Source organism: Clupea harengus, chromosome 4, assembly GCF_900700415.2.
Source record: "Clupea harengus chromosome 4, Ch_v2.0.2, whole genome shotgun sequence".
Taxonomy (NCBI): Eukaryota; Metazoa; Chordata; class Actinopteri; order Clupeiformes; family Clupeidae; genus Clupea; species Clupea harengus.
Window position 1 is genome coordinate 27798584 of NC_045155.1, and position 26430 is coordinate 27825013.

At 47.3% G+C, this 26430-nt stretch overlaps 1 protein-coding gene across 6 annotated transcripts in view; it reads right to left on the reverse strand.

Moving 5' to 3' along the window:
- The window catches only part of LOC105900114 (IQ motif and SEC7 domain-containing protein 1-like), a 115600-nt gene that overhangs the window by 47895 nt on the left and 41275 nt on the right, over positions 1–26430 (reverse strand). The window contains exon 1 of one of the 6 annotated variants that reach the window (XM_031566917.2): positions 23720–24740. The exons of 4 other annotated variants lie outside the window; for them this stretch is intronic. In XM_031566917.2, the coding sequence (XP_031422777.1) occupies positions 23720–23796 (77 nt within the window). In that variant the 5' untranslated portion in view covers positions 23797–24740. Of the gene's footprint in view, positions 1–20453; positions 20889–23719; positions 24741–26430 lie in introns of those variants that run through there. One more of the 6 variants, XM_031566916.2, reaches the window with a different exon arrangement.

A 26430-nucleotide genomic window follows, 5' to 3' on the forward strand; every position in this document is an offset into this window, starting at 1 on the left:
AAAGAGGCCAGGCTGGGCTGATAGCTGCTTCTCTGCAAACTGGGCTAAAGGCCAAAGTTAGCCGGACACATGCTAACCCACCCAGCACAGCCTCAGGCTTATAACGACACATGACCACTCAAAACAGTCAGATGTTTTTGGGGCGAAGTCGCCCAGTCAGGATTTAAAGCCGCTTGTTAAAGGATATCCTGCCCCGATGCTAACCTGCCCCTTTTTTCCATAACATCGCAGATTCTAGCTGACAGAGAAGCACAAAAGCAAACAGTTCTATCTATCACAGGATAACGTTATGATGAGCCTGTTGTTTTCAAAAGGGTCAGCAGAGCACCGCTTGTTTTTTCAGTGTTATGAGGATAGCCTTCCATTTTGAGTGCACTTAAATCATCATGAAAAGCCTCTCGTGAAATAATGGAGGTTGCCATTTAAAGTGCCCTAACACAGCTACTGCCGTAGCCAGAGTAACAGCCTGTGTGTGAGATGTCTCACCATTTCCATACCCGTCAGCAAAAAGTATTTTCCATCAGGTGTGATTTTATGGAAAACTATTTCATGACTCATCAACAAAACAAAGACAGCCTGCCAAGGAAGTAAGAACGCGCATTAGATGAGTCTGTGTCTTCAGAAGACACTGGACATGATGTTTGTGCGCTGGGTTGGTCTCTGGGACTGTAAAAATGGAGCGGGATGAGAATTCCTGAGCCGGCAGATTCCATTCATACCTCTGTCCCGGTGCGACCTGCAAGAACACGAGTCAGCACAATCTAACGTTTCATCCTCCGCCGCACCGAGAGCCGACGGGCAAGGAGGAAGGAAACCAGACCTGCACGCCGCCGGAGCTATGCCGAATAATTCATCACCGACAGGAAAAAGAATCTTCAGATTGGAATGACGTCCCATTCACTCTTTTATTATTATGGGGGAAATACCAACTGAACAAATATATACAGTTAATATTTAAATATATTATCATTATATAACCATAATGAATATATTTATCAGTTATGATTAATCATATGATAAAGAAAGAGTTTCTGAGTTGAAGCTGTGCTAAACCACAGTTCATAAACTGCATATATGTGAATTAAAGAGGAATATCTCAGTATATTCTAAAGATAGCTTCATCTAAATGTCGGCCCCCCTATACCACAGAAGGAACCTTCAGAAAAAAATGATTTGGACAGACTGTGCGTTAGACTTTAAGTGTGTTATTGATTAGCAGGGCAGTGGGGGGCACTGGAGCAGTGATTATTACTCCTTAGCCGGCCCCTTCAACACCACAGGAGAACGGCATGAGTCACTGCGGCCCCTCTGGGTGAAGTGGATGAAAACACACTGATTGGCTCCCCAGGTGCTTCGACCTCACAAAGTGGTTTGATAACGCCCTGTTGGGAGTTCGCCACGACAACGATGTGGCTGCTACGCAACCTGCGTCGCTTCAACGCAGAAGTGATCTGGAAACTCTGCCGAGGACGAAAATAAGCTGTGAGCTTTGTTCTCCGCAGGCTTAAAGCAGGTCTGAAACCTGTAGATAGCATGGAAACTGCAGTCCTCTCTCCTGTGAACTAACACTAACACTAACACTATCTCTTTCATAGGGTTCCTTCTAGGCAACTTTGGTATCTCTCAAAAACAAACAAATTCTGTCCAAAATACCAAACAACTTCCCAGCATGCAAAGTGACAGTTGCTTCTGGGAGATTGCCTTTTGAGTGTGCAGGTACTACTCCCAATATGTTCTCATCTCCATTGTGACAAGGGGAGTTCCGTTGCTTTTTCTTCCGTTTCATGTTGACGTTCTGGTCCCGTGCCGGAGACGAGGGTTGGTTTGTGTTCCCCTGCTGATAGCGATTACACTGAAGTGATTAGGGCACAGTGGGATTTGTTTGGATAGGTCCCCACCCTTATGAATCAGGCTGGGTTAACTAGTTCAGAGGCCATGCAGACGGACTCTAGTTTGTCTGAACCCGGTGAACCCCGAGTCCGGATAGCCCTATCGTGCAGACGAACGCACTGTATCCGCACACTGTATCCGCACTCCCTCGAATCGGGGGTCCAAAGTGAGTAACCTCCGAATCCGATTGCTGTTGGTGTTCGTCTGCACGCTATACGCATACCTAATCGGATTGCCCCACGTGATCGCATCATTAGACCTGCCAGAACAACGGCCACAACCGGCATTATTTATTAACTGAATAGTTTGCCATGGCGCAGTGAGTTTGGCAGCCAGTTATAACAGCTCTCCAGTTTAAAAAAAAATATTCTTCCTATTACCTTGCTCCTTTTCCACGTGAATTTCCCTAACGGGATTAATACAAATGTATCTATCTATCTGTTGTTAGGAAAGGGATGACATTAACAAGCCACACTTTAATCTATCACTGTTTAATCTATTTGCATCAGACCATTTTTCAAAAACCATTTTTTTAAAGTGTCAGCAATAGCCTATATGAGCAAATCTGACGTGAAAAGATTTTTTATTATAGACGGAAGTTTCAAAACAGATGAATGTTACGTTAGCTTTAGTCCTGTCAGACAACGATAGTGATAGCTACTAGCTAGCGTTAACGTTACTTCAGAGGTAGCCTACAGTACGTGAAGGACAAAGCCCTCAACAATAGCCTACATTTGTTGTTAGTAATAAAACCATGGAATTGGAAGCAATTGTAAACCATGAAACATCCAGGATCCACAGCACTTGCATTGTGGTCTCTCGTGCTCAAGCTCAGTATCTGCATAAAGCACAGGCATTTAAACAACTCAGACATGTCATGTTGCACATTGCTTTGTTGCACTGTTCTAAACTCTTTATTATCAATAACAAATATAATTATTTTTCGCTTAACTACAGTCTGCTCCTACCACTGATTTTATAAACCACCATAATGTGTTACTGTGCAGATTAAATGTAGGCTATGCGGCTAAGCTAAACGTTGCTAGTTGGAGCTCAACTACTGTCATATGTTATTTTGATAGCATGCTCCTGTCTTCTTCTCCGTTTTCTTCAGTTGTCTGTAGCACCAAAGCGCCACCAACAGGCGTGGGGGATGTACTACAGCTGAGTCAATCGGATTCACTGGGTTCATGTGCACGCGATGTAAAAAGTGGGTAGGTGTGAAAAATGAACCCGGGTTCAGGCAAACTAGAGTCCGTCTGCATGGGGTCTCAGTTTTCAGAGTGAACTGCCGTTCTTGACACTGAACTTATTCATTATATAGAAGACAAGTGTGTGTGTGTGTGTGTGTGTGTGTGTGTGTGTGTGTGTGTGTGTGTGTGTGTTTGTGTGTGTGTATATGCAGGGGCGGAGATCCCATTTCATTGTAGGGGGGGACAATACATGGTCAAATTTCAGAGTGTAATTCCGGGGGGGGACATGAAAAAATTGCTTTCACGAGAGCTAGCATAAACTGCTAAATACCGAATTCTCTTATCACATTTACAAACAGAAATTCGAAGTCATTTTAGAATTATCTAAACAGCATTAAATGTACTAACACGAAATATCTATCCACAGACAAATAATGTCCAAAGTTCAAGAGAACTTGATGCTCAAAATAAGTTATAAAACAGCTCAACAGGGAATCGAACTAGCAACCTTTTGATTACAATACGACTTCTCTACCTCCTACGCCACTGTCACTCCATATGACAATACCAGCATAGTTCATGGACTGCAGAAAAAGATGACATTAATTTAACTTCAGATAATTTAACAAATCTGGAGAGGCACTGAGATGTAGACCTACGTTTATTAACTAGCATGAACCTGCCCTGACAGGACAGTGACCTAGACTGTCTAGCTAGCTATCTTAACTGTGTTAATTACCGGCATGCGTGTGTTATCGGCAAACGTTCACGTTGTCATGCCAATCCATTAATAAGCTTATGTATACTTGTGCATATCGATTGGAACTTCGTAAATGGAGTTTAGAAAAAAACTTCTTCTTTACATGTTCTTACTGCGTTCGAGAATGAGGTAAATCTCTTTACATATCGTGTATCATAGCGGCAGCGACAGGCGACAGAGGAGGAAACAGTCTGACAATCTGACCGTGTAGGCTACTGGGCTGATTAACTGAAACACAGAGCTGCCGGTAGCCCTGCCCGTTGGAAACAGCATGTGAACCAAACCACTTTGAGGAATAGGGGGAACATGATTTTTCAACACTTAAAAAACAAATTTTTTTACGTCTATAATTAGCACCACTTGTGTCGTCGTATTTTTATTTTTTTTAGTTTTCAATGATTGTTGGGGGGGACAACATTATGGTAGGGGGGGACACGTCCCCCCCGTCCCCCCCGGGATCTCCGCCTATGTGTATATGTGTGTGTGTGTTAGAGAGAGAGAGAGAGAGAGAGAGAGAGAGAGAGAGAGAGAGAAAGAGAGATCTAGAGGTGACAGGTTTAACAGTCACAAACATCTGCCAGATAGGAAATTAGTCTTTTCTATGAAACGCTTCTTGTTTTAAAAAGAAACATTTCCACTGCCACCGAGCGAACAGCAGCTCACTGTTCATGCGTCAAGAACTTCTTTAGTGAGCTGTTGTACAGAACTAATGCCACTCAGACCCAAATTATAACAATTATTTCTAATTATAACAATTTCTCCCAATCCCAACAGAAGAACGCTGTTTTGATTTCATAAGCCCTACATTGTAGTGGTAGTTAATGAGGCAGTGAGAAACTAGCAAATGGCTTAATGTTTATAATTACAGTCACTCGCCTACGTCAGCGGAAGGTTTTTTGATGTAGAAAAGGGGGAAACAAGGACCTAAAGTTTCTTGTTTGGAAAATTACAAACATGAGATAATGACTTTTAGACTGTGATGGCTTCGTCTCTATAACAGGTGTATAGGTGCTCCATTATCTCCACAACAAATTGGAAACCACAAACTGCAACATTCAAAAATGAAACATCGTTCAGCGAAATTAGCATGAGTGGCATCAAATCACAGAAACAACAGGAGCTTAATGACAGCTAATGGGACTGAGACACACCCCTGCCAGATAAGGGCAGAATCTGCTCCAGTGACACATGTTCCTCGTGGGGGGGCCAAAACATTCAAACTGGTTTTCTGGGAGCCATCCAACCAAGCTAACCATCCAAAATGGCGCATTTTTGGATGTGGCTGGCTAATCATTTTTCAGGTTAGATGCCATAACTATTTATGCTCATTAGTTTCTTAATCTGAAATGAAACCGGGTTTTTGAACCTTCTTGAACTATTAAGTGCCTAGTGTGTATTTAAATCTTCAAAAGAAAGTACGTGTATTAAATCTAGCAAAGGTAAGAGGAGGCCTATGCTGCAAAGACCTAGCCGTGTTTATTTTTGGTTTTGTGCAGACCAATTCACTCTATACTTGTCATGCCGGTGAAAGGGAGCAGAGACGACTGAACCTCCAGCAAGCCTTCAGAGTCACTCAGGAGGTGCCCCACTTTTCCTCCTCTCCAGACCCCATTCATCATCTCCTGCGGAGCCGGCGCGGAGCAGCGAGCCTCCCGATCGCATAATCAATCCCGCTGGCACTAAAGTAGGCTCAAGGCAATGCGTGCTGGACATACAAGTAGCCTTTGAACCCAGGAATGTACAGTACACAATGCAATCAGGCCAATGAGGATGACCTTTGAACCCAGGAATGTACAGTACACAATGCAATCAGGCCCCCCCCCCCCTCGCCCCTCCAGCTCACACTTAATGCTTTTAATCTGCACTAATGACGAGGCCGAGGAGGCCATTCATTCTGTAAACAGCCACAGTTAGCTTGGGTCAGCAGTTCTTCCCGGACGACTGGAGGAAGGGGCCGATTGAGGCTGTTTGCGAGGCTTCATCTCGGTAAATCAATGTGTGTTCATCAGCTAAAGCGGGGTGTTGTGGAGGGCAGGAGGTTTAATTGAAAAGATGCAAACACTCAGCAGGGAGTAGCTCACAGCAGCAGGCACAAGGTGAAGCGCACCTTAGCACCATCTGCCCTCCCTGCACGAGGTAAAGAGGAGGGAAGAGACACACCTGAGAGAGAGACAGACAGTTCCTCCTCACACACCTGAGAGAGAGACAGACAGACAGAGACAGACAGTTTCTCATCACACAACTCTGTTCCTCATGGTGGGGTCAGACAGACAGCTCCTCCTGACACAACTCTGTTCCTCACGGTGGGGTTCAGAAAAGACAACCATCTGTCCCAAAAATGGGGCAAAAAAAAACTCCCATTGTTATCACAGCTTCTCACTGGATATCCAGCAAAGATCCAGACCAGTCAAACAAGGCGTCCGGTACAGCCCAACTCCCCCCCCACACACACACCATACCCCTCTGTCAGGTTGCCAATGGACCGGCTGAATCTGAAGAAGTTAAGATTCCCAGATCTGTTAGCACCTTCGCATGTTAGCACGTTAGTACGTTAGTACGTTAGCACAGCTGTTTGGCACAGATGAGCTGCTATCAAACATCAGACCACTGTGGACCTGAGCCATCACACAGACCATTTCAGCTCGGCACAGCTCCTGCCCTGCACAAGCCTGGCTGTCCTCCTGACCGCCTTACACTGTACATATCCATTACAGTATCTCTGTGAGGAACACCAAACGCTTGTTACACAGTGTGAGAGTCAACCTACCTCTACACAAGTGTGTCCTTCCTCTTTGCGGTCATACGCGGTACGTATCCGTTAGGCTACCAAGGGCTGGTGGAGGGTGTGTTTGGCTGGGCTGGACTGGTCTGGTCTGGGCTGAGAGGGGAGACTGTCTCCCTGAGAGGCTTGGAGGTAACTGGGGTCGAGGCGTCCTGTAGGAGGAGCAGGGATGCTGTATGGCCACCGGGGTTTACTGATCAGCACATTCCCATGAGCGTCAGGGAGGGGGGGGTTAGGGTTGGGGGGTGCTCTCAGCACACTCCTCTCTCGTGTCTCACTCCCTCTCTCTGTCTCTCTCAGCTGCTGGGGATATATTTCTCTCACCACCAACCCCCTACCACACACACATACACACACACACACACACACACAGACATAAACACATACCCACCCCCCCCCACACACACACACACACTCAGTCCTTTGTTTTTCTCAGTGCATTTCATTCTCTTTGACATATTCAGTCGTGGTCTCAGCTGATTTCTCTTATATTTTCCTACCACCCTCCTCTCTCTCTCTCAGTATATTTTATTCTCTTTGACATAATCAATCACAGTCTATGTAGTCACTACAGTTCTCTCCCCCCCCACCTCTCTCCTTTACTTTCTGTATCTCTGTTTCTCTTAACCTTACACGCTGTTTACTCATTATGCCGTTCTAAAACAAATACTTTGAATGCTGGCTCTCTCTCTATCTCTATCCACTATTAATTCTGTATGTTTCATGTATACATATATTATTTTATGTTTCATGGACTCATGTTTGTATCACTTACATACTGTATGTCTTATGTCTGCTCATATGTCTTAACCTCTGATGTGTGTGTGAATCCATCTGCTTGCTTTTGATTCTCTCTTCTCCTCCACCCTGCCCCGAGCAGATGGGTCCCCCCTATGAGGTTCTGCTCAAGGGTTCTTCCTGTTAAAAGGGAGTTTTCTCTTTGCCCCAGTCGCCTCAGTGCTTGCTCTAGAGGGTTCTGGCTCTCGGCTCTGTAAAGCACCTAGAGACAACTCCAATTCAATTCCAAAATGTAATTTAATTGAATTAATGTGTGTCTGATATTCTCTTGGACTCCTGCAGTCTTTCTCTCAGCTGTCTGCCTTTACATTCCTGTAAGCACCAATCCCCTACTCTATTCAGACACGCACACAGATTTGTTCAGCTGTTGTGTTGATCTGACGTCTCCAGAGGGAGGTGTCTAGTGGCAGTGCTGCTGCTGCTGCTGCTCTGAAGGTCAGCCAGGGCTTGTTTTTCTCGGCCTTTCCCGTACACCCCTCCGCCCCAACCCAGCCCAGGCCATGAAACCGAGAGCCCAGGGCCGGGGAGAACATTAGCATTAGCATTAGCACGCCATTAATAACCCAACAGCCTTCGGGCCAATTGCCTCGCGGGCAGCTGCTCACCCCCACAGTCTGCAGCCGGTAGGGTCACTGGTCCAGTGACACCCTGCAGACTCTAAGCCTGCTGGTCACATTAAGCCTCTGGGGCAAATATCTCTGGGCCTGCTGGTCACACTGCACCCTGCTGCCTCTGGGGCAAATATCTCTGGGCCTGCTGGTCACACTGCACCCTGCTGCCTCTGAGCCGGCTGGTCTCACTGCACCCTGCTGCCTCTGGGGCAGTTTGGCAAACCACCGCCTGTAGACCTGCTTGTCCAGTGACACTCAGTAGTGTCTAGACCCACTGATGCCTTTAAGGTCACTTGTCCAACAACCCCCTCACCCACTAAGGCTGCTGGTCACTAAACATGCTGCAGTGCTCTTATTAGGCACTCCAGGTCCTTCCCCTGTTAAGAACATAAAACGCTTGATGAATTTAAATAGTTTGACACTAAACCTTGTCCTCTGCCAGAGTGTGCAGAGGCCTCCCCCTAATGAGGGCCCTGAATGTGTAGGAGGCCGCAGTGAAAAGGGCAGAGATGTCCACAGCCGAGATGAAAGGTTTCAGGGAAAAGGGGAAAACATGAATGAAATCCAGTTCAGCCGGCCAGCATGTGACTACAGCAGCAGCAGCCGGAATCTGTCCCTCTGGTGTAAGCGTTGAGAAATGAGTCTCCTTATCGCTACGGACCATACAGCAGCGAGCTGGCAGGAGCAGGAGCAGGAGCAGGAGCAGGAGGAGGAGGAGGAGGAGGAGGAGGAGGAGCAAGAGCAGGAGCAGGAGCAGGAGCAGGAGCACTGCAAAGGGGCCGCGGCTGCCTCAGAGGAAGCCATCTGCAGAAGCAGAGCGCTTCCAGGAAAGGTCTGCCTACATCCTCCATCTCTGTCTCTGCATTCCTCTGTTCTGAGGGGGGGGGAATACGGCACTGATTTTATAGTTCTTCCAGGCGTTGTAGCTCAGGGCGAACATACCTCTGCAAATGAGCAGGGTGGAAGAGAGAGAGAGAGGGAGAGAGAGAGAAAGAGAGGGAGAGAGAGAAATAAAGAGAGAGAGAGAGAGAGGGAGAGAGAGAGTGAAGGAGAGAGAGAGGGAGAAGAAGAGAGAGAGAGAGAGAGAGAGGGTGAGAGAGAGAAAGAGAGAGAGAGAGAGAGAGAGAAAACCTCCACCTTCCCACCACCCTTACCCTGCCACATCACTGGCATGCTCCAGCCGGTGACGCAGTGACCAATATGTCAGCAACTTGAGGAATACGAAAAGGAAAGCAGAGTTCTGTTCCAGCCCTGGGAACAGACAGTCTGTGTGGCTGTAGGATAACACTGGTGACAGGATGTCAGGGTATCTCTGGGTGGGTGGGGGTGTGTGTGTGTGTGTGTGTGTGTGTCTGTGTGTGTGTGTGTGTGTGTGTGTGTGTGTGTGTGTGTCTCTGGGTGGGTCCAGTCCAGCTATGACAGACTCTCTTTCAGGGCTGCACTAAATGGCCTTTAAGGTAGAGAGTACTGGTACGCTTTTGTAGGAAATCAAATAAAATAAAACACTGTTAGCACGGTCAATGCAGCACTGTTTCTCTCCAGTGGCAGCCATGATCTGTGATCGCAGCGGGAGGGTATGCAACCCATACACCTCAGCAGCCAAGCAGTCAGAGACAGGCTTTCCATGGAGGCCTAGACATATTTATATATTATTATTATATGGCAATGACAGTACGAGCGTTCTGATTGGCTAATGCGTAGTCATGCCAGCCGCGTATTGCCCTCCTCACCGGTCAATACGGATCCGTATTGCCCTCTGACGAATTTTTTTTAAATGAGCCAAAGTGATCAGTCTGAGTTTTACTATCCAGACGAAAATGAAAACATCAACAGCCATGAAGAAATTCAGAAGAAGCGAAGATTTGTTATTGGAAGTGATGATGAAGACTAGAAACTATAGTTTGAATAACTTATGTTGTTTCTTTACAGTAAATTAAAGCCATTTTAGCTGAGCCGTGTTGTTCGTTTTCTATTGATCATTTTAACTTAGCAGTTTTAACTTTTAACTTTAACTTAGAAGTTAGCAAGTAATTGGTTGCTACGCAACACCTGAAACACATTGTGTCGTGAGACTTGAGAGCTGAACAAAAGCTGAACAAAACGACATGTTTTCTATATACAATTAGTATGTATTTTCATTTACAAAATGAAAGGAGCGAAAAATGCCATATAATGAACAACTTACTAACCTCGACCGTTCGGTCATGGCCGGGAAATATCAAACCTAGCTTCAGTTTGATATTTCCCAGCATGACCTCACTCTCGGTTAGTAAGTAGTTAATACTGAGTCACACAATGTGCTGTCCATCCCATAGATTTAAAACGGTTTAAAACACAGGTGGGTAGGGCCTCCGGTGGAGACCGGGAGAGAGCTGGCAGAGGGCTGGTGGTGACTGGCAGAGGGCTGGCAGAGGGCTGGCAGAGGGCTGGTAAAAGGCTGGCGGTGAGCCCGATGTTGTGGGTCAAAGGAGCCCTCTGCCAGGCACACCTGCTCCACAGCTGTGGCCAGAGCGGCCCGTGGAACTGTCCAATCCAGCACAGCACAGCACAGCACAGCACAGCACAGCACAGCACAGAATAGCACAGCACAGCACAGTATAGTACAGTATAGCACAGCTCAGTATAGCACAGCACAACTTCTGCTCTACCTGCCTGATGAGTGTATTTGTATATTTTGTTGGTTTGGCATTGTTTCACGGGAAGCAACTGGAGTTGGATTTAAATCACTCACATGCATTTGATCAGAATTGAAGTTATATTCAACGATATTCAGAAGTGCTGTAGTGTGTGTGTGTGTGTGTGTGTGTGTGTGTGTGTGTGTGTGTGTGTGTGTGTTTTCATGTGAAAAACAGAACTGCCCCAAATGTCTTCCAGCACAGTGGCACGATATCATGGCTCTACATAGTTAGCAGTAATACAACACTAAGAACGACGTCACTGCCTTTTACATGATTACCATTCGTAAAACAACAGGTGCCTTATTCTAATCAAGAAAGGTTCCTAAAACAGGTGTAAATGTTAGTGTAAGGCACGAAGTACAACATGTACTGTTTAAAGGTAGTGAGTGAGGGAGTGCTTGCTGGTGAAGTGTTTGGATGTCCCCAGAGGAAGTGACTCATTCTCCTTCGGTGGCTCGTCTCACTAACCCACACGAGAGGAATGTAAACAAATAAACAGCTAGGAGTTGTTTGGCTACAGGTTAACAACAACTTAAAACAGGCCGGAGATTTCACAATATCGGGAGATATGTTTGTAGGAAAGAAAGAAAGAAGATCGAAAGGAAGCATTTTATATGTGTTTTTGATTAGATGGTGCCATTACAATCTTCATCGGTATCAATCTTCGTCGTTGTTACGGTTTCATTCCATGCCAACATTATACTATAAGTCATGCCATTAAAGCTACTTTGAGTTTAACTGAATTGGATTGAATTGAGAGAGTGGGTGGTAAAGAAAGAGACAGAGACAGAGACAGAGACAGAGGCAGAGACAGAGGCAGAGACAGAGAGAGAGAGAGACAGAGACAGACAGAGGGAGAGAAAGCAAGAGAGAGAGGGAGAGAGCGAGAGAGAGAAAGAGAGAGAGAGCTGGTGAGCAGGACAGAGAGAAAGATAGAGAGTAAGAAAAAGAGAGAAAGAGAGTTGCTGAGCAGGACATCTGCTAAAACAGTGCATACTGCACACACAGGTCACTAAACATGGATGAACGCCGACCCAGGCAAGCATGAAACTGAAGCTGTTGGGCAGACCGCACAAAAATTAATGGTCTGGGTATTGACTGGACCAAACCATTAGCACCAGGCAGTAAAACTTTACGACAGGAGTGTGTCATTCCACACAGACACATAATCAATTTCTAATGAATCAGCTTAATGAAAATACTGCTTGAGATCATGGAAAATGTCGAACTGACTCACCCATTATTTGCCAATGATGAACTTGTACAAAATCACCAAATGTCACATAAATATGTATAAAGTAATAATACAATTGAATAAAGTAGGTGCTGATGCTAAAGACAAATAAACACGCAGCTACAAGGAAGAAAAATCCCGTTCAACCTATATATGATTTCATGATTTCAAATCCCCTTCAACCTACATATGATTTCAAATCCCCTTCAACCTATATATGATTTCATGATTTCAAATCCCCTTCAACCTATATCTGATTTCATGATTTCAAATCCCTCCAGCACTGGGAGCGTCTCGAGGCTTCAGTGACACACAGAAGCAGCATCCCAACCCCCCCTAAGGAGAGCCCCTGGTGTGACCCTGGGGTCCAGTGTGGACTTTAAATACTCAGGCTGCCCCTTCAGTATGCCTGAGGGAAATTGTGGTGGTGCCAGGACCGAACAGATCCCTGCTTGACAATAGCGAGCCCTGAGCCGCGAGCCGCACACACTAAATCATGAATGGCCCGATCGGCTTTCAGGGTTCCAGACCTGTACTGATCAGATCACCACCTGAGGACTCACACATGCAGAGGGACATGAACCAGTCCTCCCCGGCCTGAACAGAGAGACCGCTGGAGAAAAGAAAACCATTTTCTTTTTTAAATGGTTATAATGTTAGAATCTTCCTCTCATGAAAAGGATTTTTTCCCTCAACTCTACCATTAGGGGGAGCAAGTCCATCACAATTGAATCCCCTTTGACAGGATAAGTGCCAGCGCCAAAACCTGCAAAATATTTAGTTCATTTTCATAAGATAATCCATTCCCATGCTGACAGGCGAATAGTTAATACATTAGAAATGTCCAAATGAGAGCCGTAAATTTCACATTTATTAAGCAGAAAAGTGCCGCGGTCGTAAAGGGAAAAAAAATACACCATTGATTTTACGGTTCTTCCAGGCATTCTAGTTCAGAGCTCTTACACTTCTGTAAATGGAAAGAGTGGAAAAAGAGAGAGAAAGAGAGAAGAGAGAGAGGAAAAAGAGATATAAGGAGACATACAGACAGAGGAAAGAGAGTGAGAGAGAGAGAGAGAAAGGAGAGAAGAGAGAGAGAGGAAGACATACAGCGAGACTGAAGGAGAGGGAGATAGAGATAGGGAGAGAGAGAGAGAGAGAGAGGGAGAAGAAAAGATTGATAGATAGAGTGGGAGACAGAGCCTGAATCCCACAGTTACTCAGGAGAATCCATTAGCCCTGTCTGGAGCAGGTGGACTGGGCTGAGTGACATCACACACACACCACACACACCTGAGACAGAACATCACACACACACACCACACACACCAGTGACAGAACATCACACACACACACCAGAGACAGAACACACACACACACACACCACACACACCAGTGACAGAACACACACACACACCACACACACCAGAGACAGAGCATCACACACACACACACCACACACACCAGTGACAGAACATCACACACACACACCACACACACCAGTGACAGAACATCACACACACACACACACACCAGAGACAGAACACACACACACACCACACACACCAGTGACAGAACATCACACACACACACCACACACACCAGTGACAGAACATCACACACACACACACCAGAGACAGAACACACACACACACACACATACACACACCACACACACCAGAGACAGAACATGATACACACACCACACACACCAGACAGAGAACATCAAACACACACACCAGAGACAGATCATCACACACCACACACACCAGAGACAGAACATCACAAACACACACCACACACACCAGAGACAGATCATCACACACCACACACACCAGAGACAGAGCATCACACACACACACCACACACACCAGTGACAGGAACATCACACACACACACACACACACACACCACACACACCAGAGACAGAACATCACACACACACACCAGAGACAGTTCATCACACATCACACACTCCAAACACCCTCATGTCTGTCTGCGCTCGCTGTGACACCAAAGACAGTGTTGAAGCCGTGGCCTGAAGCAACAGATCGTTAGAGAGTGCATTACTGTCTCCTGGTGTCTCTTGTGGGGTGCTTATCCTATAGGCTGCTATATGCCTGGTGTGTAGATGCAACATACCTTTACTGTTCTCACAGCATCAAGAGGCAGCTCAAACAGCCAGCCTGCGATGATTACAGGAGGAAGGAGGAAGAACGCAGAAGTGTTCTAGATCTAGAGAACGAGCGTGCCGTCAATGTGGATCATCCTCTACGCAAAACAACATCAAACAAATGCAGAAAGCAAAACTAATTGCCACTCAGCTACTGGCACTGTTGAGTCCCAAGGCAGTGCCTATGGCTGGGAAGCTCAGAGAAGGGAGAAAAGGCGTATAGAGGCTGTATACGCCGAGCTGAAAGCATGGTTAAAAGGTTCACTTTTAAAAGGTTCACAAAGTCCCTTTGAGCCGGTTTTAATGACCGGTCTTAATGACCGCTTTCCTCCGCTCCGTGTCAGCCTCCGTGTCAGCCCTGTCATTTCTACTCACACCCTTTCCACCCAATGTGTGTGTCCTGGCCTAGCAGACTTTACAGTGCAGTCCCAATGTGTGTCCTGGCCTAGCAGACTTCACAGTGCAGTCCCTATGTGTGTGTCCTGGCCTAGCAGACTTTATAGAGCAGTCCCTATGTGTGTGTCCTGGCCTAGCAGACTTCACAGTGCAGTCCCTATGTGTGTGTCCTGGCCTAGCACACTTCACAGTGCAGTCCCTATGTGTGTGTCCTGGCCTAGCACACTTCACAGTGCAGTCCCTATGTGTGTGTCCTGGCCTAGCAGACTTTATAGAGCAGTCCCTCCCTATGTGTGTGTCCTGGCCTATAACACTTCACAGTGCAGTCCCTATGTGTGTGTCCAGGCCTAGCAGACTTTACAGTGCAGGGCCTAAACCCACTTTGCAGCAAAGTCCCAGATACCAGCTGAATGAGGAGTGGATCTGGCCCAGAATATCACTCCTTGGGTGGGTGCAGATCAACCGTCCCACTGATTATAGCCCATAGATTAGACAGAGTAGGTTATTATCCCATAGATTAGACAGAATAGATTATAAATCCATAGATTTCACTGAATAGATTATTAGCCCATAGATAAAACAGAATAGATGATTAGCCCATAGATTAGACAGAGCAGATTATTAGCCCATACAGTATATTAGCTATAACACTGAGCCACAGACAGCTGTCATGATTGCCCAGGGGTGTATTTCCCAAAAGTGTTATTGAACAGCTGTCATCATTAAATTTAATATATAAAGTTAAATGAAATTATGAACACTCCCCTAGTTTTCACGGCGCTGCACAATGGCGCTTTCCGACCAGTCAGCCAGGATCATCTCCAGGGTCAGCAGTTTCTAAGGAAACCTTGTCAGATACAGATACACCACTATATTCGTTACGGTCTGTTGATTAAGCATAACTCAGTCGCCAGTTTAATACATAATCAGCGTAGCCCAGGCTGAGTCAAACAGACACGGGCCTCACCGGAGGACACTGCTGGGGAGGAGGGGTGACTAATGGAGAGTGGAGAGTTGGAGTTAATCAGAGACAGTCACACATTCGAGAGGAAGTAGACTGATTGGAGAGTCAGTCAGGGCTGTTTATCAGTTACTGATAGCTGAAGGGAGGGTTTCTTTTTCTTCCTGTGAATATGATCGTCCTGTCTGGAGCTGAGACGGAGCGCTGGCCAAAGAATAACGACTCTTCTGTCTTCCGCTCGCTCTTCAGTTTCATTATCTGCTCGGTAAAAAATACAAATCTGCCATAAATGTGTAATGGCTCCACTCTCAGCCCCTACCACACGCACACACGCGCACACACACACACACACACACACACACACACACACACACACACACACACACACACGCACACACACGCAGTGGCGCAGAGAAGTCATCACATAACTGACTGCCAACCTGCACTGTGTCCATGTAGAGATTTCTGACAGAGCTAGAAAGGCTGCAGAACAGATGTGCGTGCACACACACACACACACACACACACACACACAGACACAGTGTGCACACAGAGACGCATAGGCAAAAGTGCACAGACAGTGTTGATCTAACATAGACACTGCACACACAGCCTGCATCAGACAAACACACACACACACACACACACAAACACAAACATACACACACACACACACGGTGCATTGCCATGTTCATCATTTTCCAATCCCCTGGTGGAGCAGTGAAGCCAGTGCCCAGATCTGCAGTGAAGCGGCTGCCAGAGGCGACAGCAAACGTGTGACTGAGAGCCATTGGTGGAGAGGAACCCAGATTTTAGGCTAATTATACACAGCGTGAGGAGGACAGAGAGAGAGAGAGAGAGAGAGAGAGAGAGAGAGAGAGAGAGAGATGAGAGAGAGAGAGAGGAAAGAGGATAGAGAACAGAGAGAGGAGAGGGGAGTTGAGAGGAGAGGAGAGACACAAATTGGTGTGTGTGTGTGTGTGTGCATGTGTGTGTGTGTGCGTGTGTGAGAGCGAGAGAGAGAGAAGCACAAAGCAGGATGGAGGGTGAACACAAATACAAATGAGCGCTGCAGTACTGCAACATGAGCTCATCACACTCACAGGGAGCCTTTCCTCCCTCCCTCCCTCCCTCCCTCTCTTTCTCTCGTTCTCTCTCCCTCCCTTTCTCTCTCTCTCCTTCTCCCTCCTGTCATTCTCTCTCTAGTACCTCTCATTCTCATGTTCTCCATCTCTCTCTCCCACTTTCTTATCCTCTCATCTCTACTCTGATTCTCTCCCCCTCTCCCAATCCCTCTTTTGCTCTCTCTCTCGCTCGCTCATTTTCTCTCCTCCCTCTCTCCCCCTCTCCTCCTCCCTCCTATGCTTATATAAGTCCAATGTAGCACAAGCTGTCGTTTCTGACCTCACACCCCCCACACACTGAGAAGAGAGCCTCACTTAATGTTTACCTTTAAAACAGACTTCAATGAACCATTCCTGAGAGGTTTACTTACCTAAGAATTAGCCACATAACACATCCAACGTCTGGAAGCAGTGACGTTACTATGCCGTCTCTTAGAAGTACTGCGCAACTTTATTCAGAGTTTATTGTCCTTGAACTAATTGTGGTATGTTAACAACAGTCAGCACTTGTACATCTCTCACTTAGGGTAGACTGCACGTTCCTCTCTCTTCAAACTGCAGTAGAGACAGCTGCGGATGTGACCTTTGGGTGTCTCCGAGACAAGTCAACAAAAGGGAATGGTTTGAGAGAATCATCACTGAGAAGAACCTCTTTACTGTGAGCACAGAGGAACAGAAGAAGCAAAAAGAATGGTTTGAGAGAACCATCACCGAGAAGGACATCGCCACTGAGAAGGTCATCTCCACCGAGAAGAACATCGCCACTGTTAGGAACAGAAAGAAGAAGACTTCTGCTGTGTTGTCATAACGATCACCCTCTCCAGATGATTAGGTTTTTCACCCTCAGTGTCAGACTCCTCAGTTCAAACACAAAAGGCACAGTCATCATCATACCATTCAAGCTCTCTCCGCTCAAGGTCGAAAGGTCAGAAGAAATCAATATGACATTATCAGCCATTTACCCTCCTATCTTAATGTGTAAACTCAGGAAAGGTTGCGCAACCCCCTTCCTAACTGAAGGATACAAAATGGCTGCGTATACTGTATGTAGGCTTTACATTTTGCACCAGGCTGCATTGAGCACAGCTCTGGAAACATTTGGACAGTCCTCCGATTATGTTACATAAAGCCATTTATCTCTGTGGGATCCTTAAGCTCTTCTCTGGGGAACTTCAGTAATGTATAATCAACCAACAGCACACATATATGACATTTATCACAACAAGTATCATCTAAAGCTGATTATGCAAAGATCAGCTACAGATCAGCAAGTCCTTGGTGACATTTTAGATAGAGCACAAGAGTCAATGATGAATACTAATGGGATGTGCTATTACTGTGCGATGTGCAAGTGGAAGAAAAGAAATAACAAAATGGCAAAAGTGCTGACAGCATGTAGGACGGACTCTTTCCAAGTCGGACTCTTTCCAAAACCTCTCAGGCTCCAGTAATGGAATTATTCAACTCAGAACATTCAGAACAACCGCCTCGTCCAAACATTACCACACTACTCCTCCTACTCACTAAACATTACCACACTACTCCTCTCATTTACTAAATATTACCACACTACTCCTCTCACTCACCAAACATTACCACACTAGTCCTCTCACTCACCAAACATTACCACACTATTCCTCTCACTCACCAAACATTACCACACTATTCCTCTCATTTACTAAACATTACATCACTACTCCTCTCACTCACCAAACATTACCACACCAAACATTACCACACTACTCCTCCTACTCACTAAACATTACCACACTACTCCTCTCATTTACTAAATATTACCACACTACTCCTCTCACTCACCAAACATTACCACACCAAACATTACCACACTACTCCTCTCACTCACCAAACATTACCACACCAAACATTACCACACTACTCCTCTCACTCACCAAACATTACCACACTACTCCTCTCACTCACCAAACATTACCACACTAGTTCTCTCACTCACCAAAGTGGAATTCCTTCTCCTACTGCCAATCCAGCTTTTCTAATACTCATGTGTGTCTTTCTCCAGAAAGGACGGGTAAAAAACAAACTATTTGGCAGTTCAGACTACTAGACTTTTAAACACGGCTCCAAAACAGTCTGTGCCCGAACGAGGTTGGTGTCTCACCCTGTTCAGATGTACGGTCCCGATTAGATCAGCCCGCTGAGAACAGGTCAGAGTGTCAGATTCCCTTCTGGTCTACAGGTTGGCTTCTTAGACACCTGCCTCAGACACGAGACTGACGTCAGGCGTGAAGCACCGGAACTATACGGAGAGTTCTTCACTCGGGGAGGTCAGGTGTGCTGTTGACCTGCTGCTAGGTGAGCTGTGCCCCAGGTGAGACAACGACGCGACCCCACCTGCCCCCACACTCACAGCTCTCGTCTGCTCAAGGGTCTCGTCTTCACCAGCCAGCCGGTACCTGCCTCTGCACGTCACTCTGAGGAGAGGTGAGCTGTGCTCCAGACCTGGAGCCCCAGGTGAGACCCCACCTGCCCCCGCACTCAAAGCTTTAGTGACAGGGCCTCGTCTTCACCAGCCGGTACCTGCCTTTGCACGTCACTCTGAGGACAGGCGCTAAACTAACAGCACTCTGGTCGTGACTCTGAGCCGAGATGTGTGAGCACCGAAGGCTGCCTCCAGATGCACGGGGTAAATAAATGATGCCCCTCTCTTTGTCATTCTCTCTCTGTCTCCATCTCTGTCTCCGTCTCGCTCTATCTCTCTCTCTCTCTCGCCCCTTCTCTCTCTCTCTGTCTGTGCGTCTCAGCTGAGCGCTGGCTCGGATCACGTTACCCTGACGCTGCTGTGTCACTGGGCCATAAAGCTGTACATGTCAGCCCGTGCTATCGCCACACACACACACAGACACACACACACACAGACACACACACACACAGACACACACACACACAGACACACACACACACAGACACACACACACACACACACACACACACACACACACACACACACACACACACACACACACACACACACACACACACGCGCGCGCGCGCGCGCGCGCGCGCTATCGCCACAGCTATCTTACAGGCCAAAAATTCCAGCAGCATCGTACAGTACAGTACCCACCTCCTAAGAATGCTATCAAAAACAGGCCCCATCTCGAGTAACAGAAAGGAAACACCTGGAAAAGCTTTGCTGTTCCTCTGGAGATTGTTATGAGACACGGCTCCCACTCACCGAGAGAAGCTGCTGACCACTCGCACAGAAAACAAACACAGGTGGGGCCTTCAGGCAGTGTTCAAGTATGTCGGTGGTATGCCTCAGGAATGTCTCGATAATAGCATTGTCAGCTTGGAGATGTTTGGCTCAAACTTAGCAAGCTGGCAGGGAGATCTGTTCACAGTTACATCAGGGCCGGTATAGAGGGCACTTGTGCTCTGTCCAGGTAGCTAATAGGATATGGAATAGTTTAGCAAATGGAACAACACTGTAATGAATCGCCCTGGGATGAATGACACAGTACAGCTTAGGGGAGGTGGACAAAGTGCTCTCTTTGGATCCATAGCATCATGTTGTGTATCAAACTGTGTTGGATCTTACGATAAAACATTTTTGTCAAAACTGACCAAAAGCACTCAATTGTCAAATTGTTGTTCCACAGAACAGAATATACTAGAGAACAGAGAAGAACAGAGTATACTAGAGAACAGAGTATACTAGAGAACAGAGAAGAACCGAGTATACTAGAAAACATAGGAGAACAGAGGTGAGCATCAGACAGACAGATCTAAGAACTGATCATCTCCCCTTTATATCTAACTCTAAAGGCCTGCGTCTGGCCTGCGTCTGGCCTGCGTCTGCAGTAAGACGAGTGCCTACCTGATAGTCCTGACAGAAATGCAGTACTTCCACATCAGATTCCAGACGGCGGTGACATCGCTGGCTGAGACGTGCGACATTCCTGGGGGAATAAAGTCCCGGCCACCGGGAGACAAGCGTGGAATACGTCGCACACACACACACAACAACAAAAAAAGGACGGCTTCTCTCTGCGCTACGCTGAAACATCCACTTCTCCCAAAGACTCGCAGTGCTTGTGTGTGTGTATGTGTGTGTGTGTGTGTGTGTGTGTGTGTGTGTGTGTGCGTTCCCTCGTTACTTCAGACCACAGGGTGCGTCCCACAGCTTTCGCTTTCAAGAGAGGAGAGAGAGAAACAGAAAGAAAAGGGGGACAAAAACTCCAACCCATCCCCTCTCCAGCTCATGTTACTGTGGTTGTTCCCTGCTGGAAGTACGATTTCTCCTGGCATCAGCTGTCCATACACACACACACACACACACACACACACACACACACACAGCGGGATCCTAAGACAGGCCACTGAAACTTCCCTGATTACCAAGTATGGCAAAGGAAGCCACTTGCAGCATGGAGAAAACCACCACTCTGTGTAAGGCCTCTACTCGGACTTTACACGAACACAACCACCACTCTTAGTGTTGTGTAAGCCTTCCACTCGGACTTTACTCGGAGAGCCTTCCTACTGTAAGTCTGAGGAACGTTTTTCATTTTTGTGAAAATGACCTATGTGTTCCAGTCATGACAAGTGGGCCCCGGTCCAAATATGACACAGTCCTGCACACACACACACACACACCCCACACCCTCCACACACCCCACCCTCCACACACACACACACACACACACACACCCCACCCTCCACACATACACACACACACACACACACACACACACACCCCCCACCCTCCACACACACAAACACACACACACACACACACACCCCACCCTCCACACACACACACACACACACACACACACACACACACACACACACAGAGAATCCCAAGCCCAAGTGAGAGGTTTAAGTCAAGTTCACCACCAGGGCATGTCTCATTTTGACCAGTGTGCGATAAGATTACAGGCTAAACACTGGCTAAACATGTTGTTGGAGTCACTGTGGAGGATGACTATTTTTCTGGTGTGTGCGTGTGTGTGTGTGTGTGTGTGTGTGTGTGTGTGTGTGTGTGTGTGTGTGTGAAGGAGTGTGTGTGTGTGTGTGTGGATGAGGGTGTATGTGTGTGTGTGTGTGTGTGTGTGTGTGTGTGTGTGTGTATGTGTATGTGTATGTGAGGGGGTTGGGTAGTAGAGTTTCTGGAGCATGGGGAGGTCTCTCTCAGACCAGGCATAAATGACTTGGCGCGGGTTGAGTTTTCATAACGGAAAATTCAGCGCAGTAATTCCGCTTAATTTTTCCGCTTCACAGTTTCAGAGCTGCACAGTCAGACAAAGTGGGATAAGATTTTAAAGAGTTGTGTTCACTTCACCAAAAAAAAGCTTAAACAAACAAAAATCTGTACAAAATTCACAGAGTACAGTGGTTGTCATGTGAACCAGCCGTGTAACGAGGCTGATCCACTGCATGATGGTGGGGTGACATCTCCACACACTGGGTGGTGTTGTGTAGCGTCCCCGTATAGATTATTCATACATGCCAGGCAGATGTGACAAGTTCCATAGCAGGAGGGCCACCTGGGGTTCTGCCGAGGGGCCCGATCAAGGGTGGCTCTGCAGTTCTGCCGGAACCATGTTTGATCCGGCCCAGACCCGGCCCACATCCGGCCCAGAGTCGCGTCGTATCTGGGATATCTTTCATGTTGACACACACCTCTCCCATGATGCAGACGTTAATGCATTATGCATGGGCGGAAAAAAAAAGAAAGCCTCAGATGATTCAACTTATTCTGAAGTTGATTTTCCCAAAAGCTTACATGTTCAAACAAGCCTCCAAACCCTTCCTCCCCCACCTCTCCAAACCTCGCCGCCACTAGAAACCTCTTCAGGCTGCACGCAGGAACACAAAGATATAATAAAAAACTGAAATGGAGACCAAATTTGAAATAGGCTGTCAGTAATTGAAATCTCCCCTCTCCCCCATCTGCTTTCAACAAATCACATGCAATGGATACAGTACCGCCGCACATCACCACACCACACTGCGTCCCCCAGAGCACCATACTGAGGAGGGAAGGGGGGAGGGAGAAAAGAAAGCCAGAAATCATTGCTGTCATTCTGCTGGTGAGATGCACACAGGACTGCATCTACAGGACTCCCCAGGCGGCCGCAGGACCTGAGCCTGCCGCCTGCACTGCAGCCAGGGAGGGGAGAGACAGGTTCCCCCTGCAAAAACATGCATTCATGCTCGAGGATGCTGCTTTTCGGTTCTTAACAGGTGCCATCACTCATACATTGTAATATGCTCATCCTGATATATGGAAAATACACACACCACACATGTGCACACACACACACGTGTGCACACACACACGTGTGCACACACACACTAACAGATGCACAGGCATGCACACACACACACACACACACACACACACACATATATATATACACACATATACACACACACACACACACACACTAACAGATGCACACACACACACACACACACAGCCCCCCCCACCACACACAGCCCCCCCCCCCACACACACACACAGCCCCACACACACAGCTCCACACACACACACAGCCCCCCCCACCACACACAGCCCCCCCCCCACACACACAGCCCTAAAGGGAATGGTATGATGACAGGTAGTTAAACCAGGAGGACTAATTGTTTCGGTCCTCCCAAACTAGATGGGGGATGGGACAGGACAGGATGGGTTAGCGGGTGTTGAAGGTCGGAACGATTTCATCCAGAGAAGGCATACAGAGCCTCTGAAATCAATACTGTACGATCAGTCCATTTGGAACGTGTGTGTGTGTGTGTGTGTGTGTGTGTGTGTGTGTGTGTGTGTATGTGTGTGTGCGATCAGTCCATTTGGAACGTAAAACACCCCCTAGCACTTCATTTGGTCGTCTAACACTTCATTCAGAACTCCAATGGTCAATCCAAATGAGACACATTAACACCACATGCACACTTGTTCAGCAGCAGATAACTGTTGCTGTGGGGGGTGTGTGAGGACACACCAGTGCCACCACAGGAGTCTGGGATCTGCAGTTCAATCAATAACCAAACCTACGCACGTAACACGCCACACACATTCTTACAATACAACTCACGTGCTACTTGTGGCAAATCAAAAGAAAACGGAATGAGACTCACCTTTTTAAAAAGCCAGGGTTTGGGTGCAGGCAGAGAAACTGCCAGTAGTCTAAGCAGCGTGCTTTAAACCTGAGCATCTTCACTGGCTTTCAGTCAGTCAGCCAGCCAGCCCTCCAACCAGCCAGGCAGCCAGGCAGATCAATAGGACAGAAGTGAGAAAACTGGCCTCGAACGCGAGCGACTACGCACGGAAGGTGCCAGGCACCATTTACAGATGTGAGAAGCGCTGCTGATTCCCTGGTAGCCGCGGTTGCCACCACTTTGCTGGTGACAGAGGACACAAACTGGCATCCCTCTCTCTCCACTCTCCACCAATCTGGATCACTCTTCGTCTCTGAATGTTGCCAACGATGCCATACTCCCACGGCCCGACTCCAGAGGTGCCCAACAGCACACCCCCCACCACCGCTACCACCCACACACACACACACACACACACACACACACACACACACACACACAAGGGCCGGTGGTGTTTGAGAGGAGTCACGTCAAACTCAACGCGGTGCAGCTGGTGAATGGCGCACACACACACACACTCACACACACACACTCAGCAGTAGTTGTCGCAGCTGGAATCCAGGTCAGTCAGAGAAGTAGACGCAGAATCAGAGGTCTGTCTGTTCTGTGCTGCACCACGTTCCTCCCCCAGAAAGCCCACAAGGTGCCCTAGCTACTGCTACTGCTGCTGTGTATGAGTGTGTGTGTGTGTGTGTGTGTGAATGAGTGTGTGTGTGTGTGAGTGAGAGAGAGAGCTCCAGCACAGAGGACAAACGCTCCTCCACTCATCTCCTCCTCGTTCCCCTCCTGCGTTAGACACCAGGCTCCTGCCTGGTCGCGCCTCCCTGAGTTAGACACCAGGCTCCTGGCCTGTCACGCCTCCTTGAGTTAAGAGAGCAGGACTGCAGTGACCTCTTCCTGAGTCGTTGGGAGATGATGACCACCGTCAACTCCGCTGCTACCCGCACGAGACCTCGCTGAGATGCAGCCACTACGGTTGCCCAGCAACACTACAACCTGACTGAAATTGCAAATGGAGCCTCGCTGCGAGACCTCTGATTGGTTCAGCAGGAATGAGAGGGAGGGGTCACTCGAGCATGCCACAGTTTATATTCCCATGATGTCATCTGAATTTCAATAACATGAAAAAGGGGGACACCGGGAATGATCAAATGTATCCGTCTTAAGGGGGACGCTGGGAATGATCAAACGTATCCGTCTTAAGTATGAGGACACGCTATGAAGCAGAATGGTTTAAATGCAGCTTGAAGTAACCAACATCCTTATCTGTGGACACCACACCTATGGAGCCATTTTCCAGCACTAATGAAACACACACTGATAGAGCAGACATTTAAAATGAGACTCATAGAAATGCAGAGGTTTGTGTGTGTGTGTGTGTGTGTGTGTGTGTGTGTATGTGTGTTCTTATGCTCATGCATGTCTATGACTATAGGATTAGTAGAACCTGCAGTGTTAGTAGTGTGTGTGTGTGTATGTGTGTGAAGTAGTAGTAGTGTGTGAGTATGTGTGTAGTAGTTGTAGTGTGTATGTGTGTAGTAGTAGTAGAGTGTGTGTGTGTATTTGTGTAGTAGTGTGTGCGTATGTGTGTAGTAATAGTAGTGTGTGAGTGTATATGTGAATGTGTCTATGTGTTTAGGGTGGGCTACTGCATCATAATAACCCTCCCCCCTCCCTCCAGGCCCTCTGACTGGGGCTTTTGACACCCTGATGGTCCACACAGGAGACATCCCCTGCCACAGCATGGGCAGTGTGTGTGCGTGTGTGTGTGTGTGTGTGTGTGTGTGTGTGTGTGTGTGTGTGTGTGTGTGAGACATCCCCTGCCCCATCTGCCCAACTCCCCTGGCACAGCATGGGCAGTGTGTGTGTGTGTGTGTGACTGTGTGTGTGTGTGTGTGTGTGTGTGTGTGTGTGTGCGGAGGTAGTACGATTGAATTGGAGTGTGTGTGTGTGTGTCTGAGTGTGTCTGTTTTCTGTAGGTGTGTATGTGTATGTGTGTGTGTGTATTTATGTCTGAATGTGTCTGTTTGTGTATCTGTGTATATGTGTGTGTGTTTGTTTGTGTATGTGTGTGTGTGTATGTCTGACTGTGGCGGTTTGTGTATGTTTTTATGTGTGTGTGTGTGTGTGTGTGTGTGTGTGTGTGTGTGTGTGTGTGTGTGTGTGTGTCTGACTGTGTCGGTTTGTGTATGTTTGTATGTTTGTATGTGTGTGTGTGTGTGTGTGTGTGTGTGTGTGTGTCTGATTGTGTCTGTTTGTGTATCTGTGTATGTGTGTGTGTGTGTGTGTGTGTGGGTGTGTATGTCTGATTGTGTCTGTTTGTGTATCTGTGTATGTTTGTGTTTGTGTTTGTGTGTGTGTGTGTGTGTGTGTGTGTGTGTGTGTGTGTGTGTGTGTCCATCTCCGACCCACACGTCTCCAGGCTCGTCTGTGTGTGTCTTTGTGCTCGCTCACAAAAGCACAGCCTTTATCTGCTGGGGAACTGTACCCACCACACAACAAAACCCCACTACCACGCACACACACACACACACACACCACATCACACTATATACACACACACACACACACACACACACACACACACACACACGCACACACACAGGGTTTTTCCTGCATAGAGAAAATTTGGGCGCGCGCCTAAGCCGTTTTCCCGAGCGCCTACAACAAATCGCGAGCGCCTAAGGCAA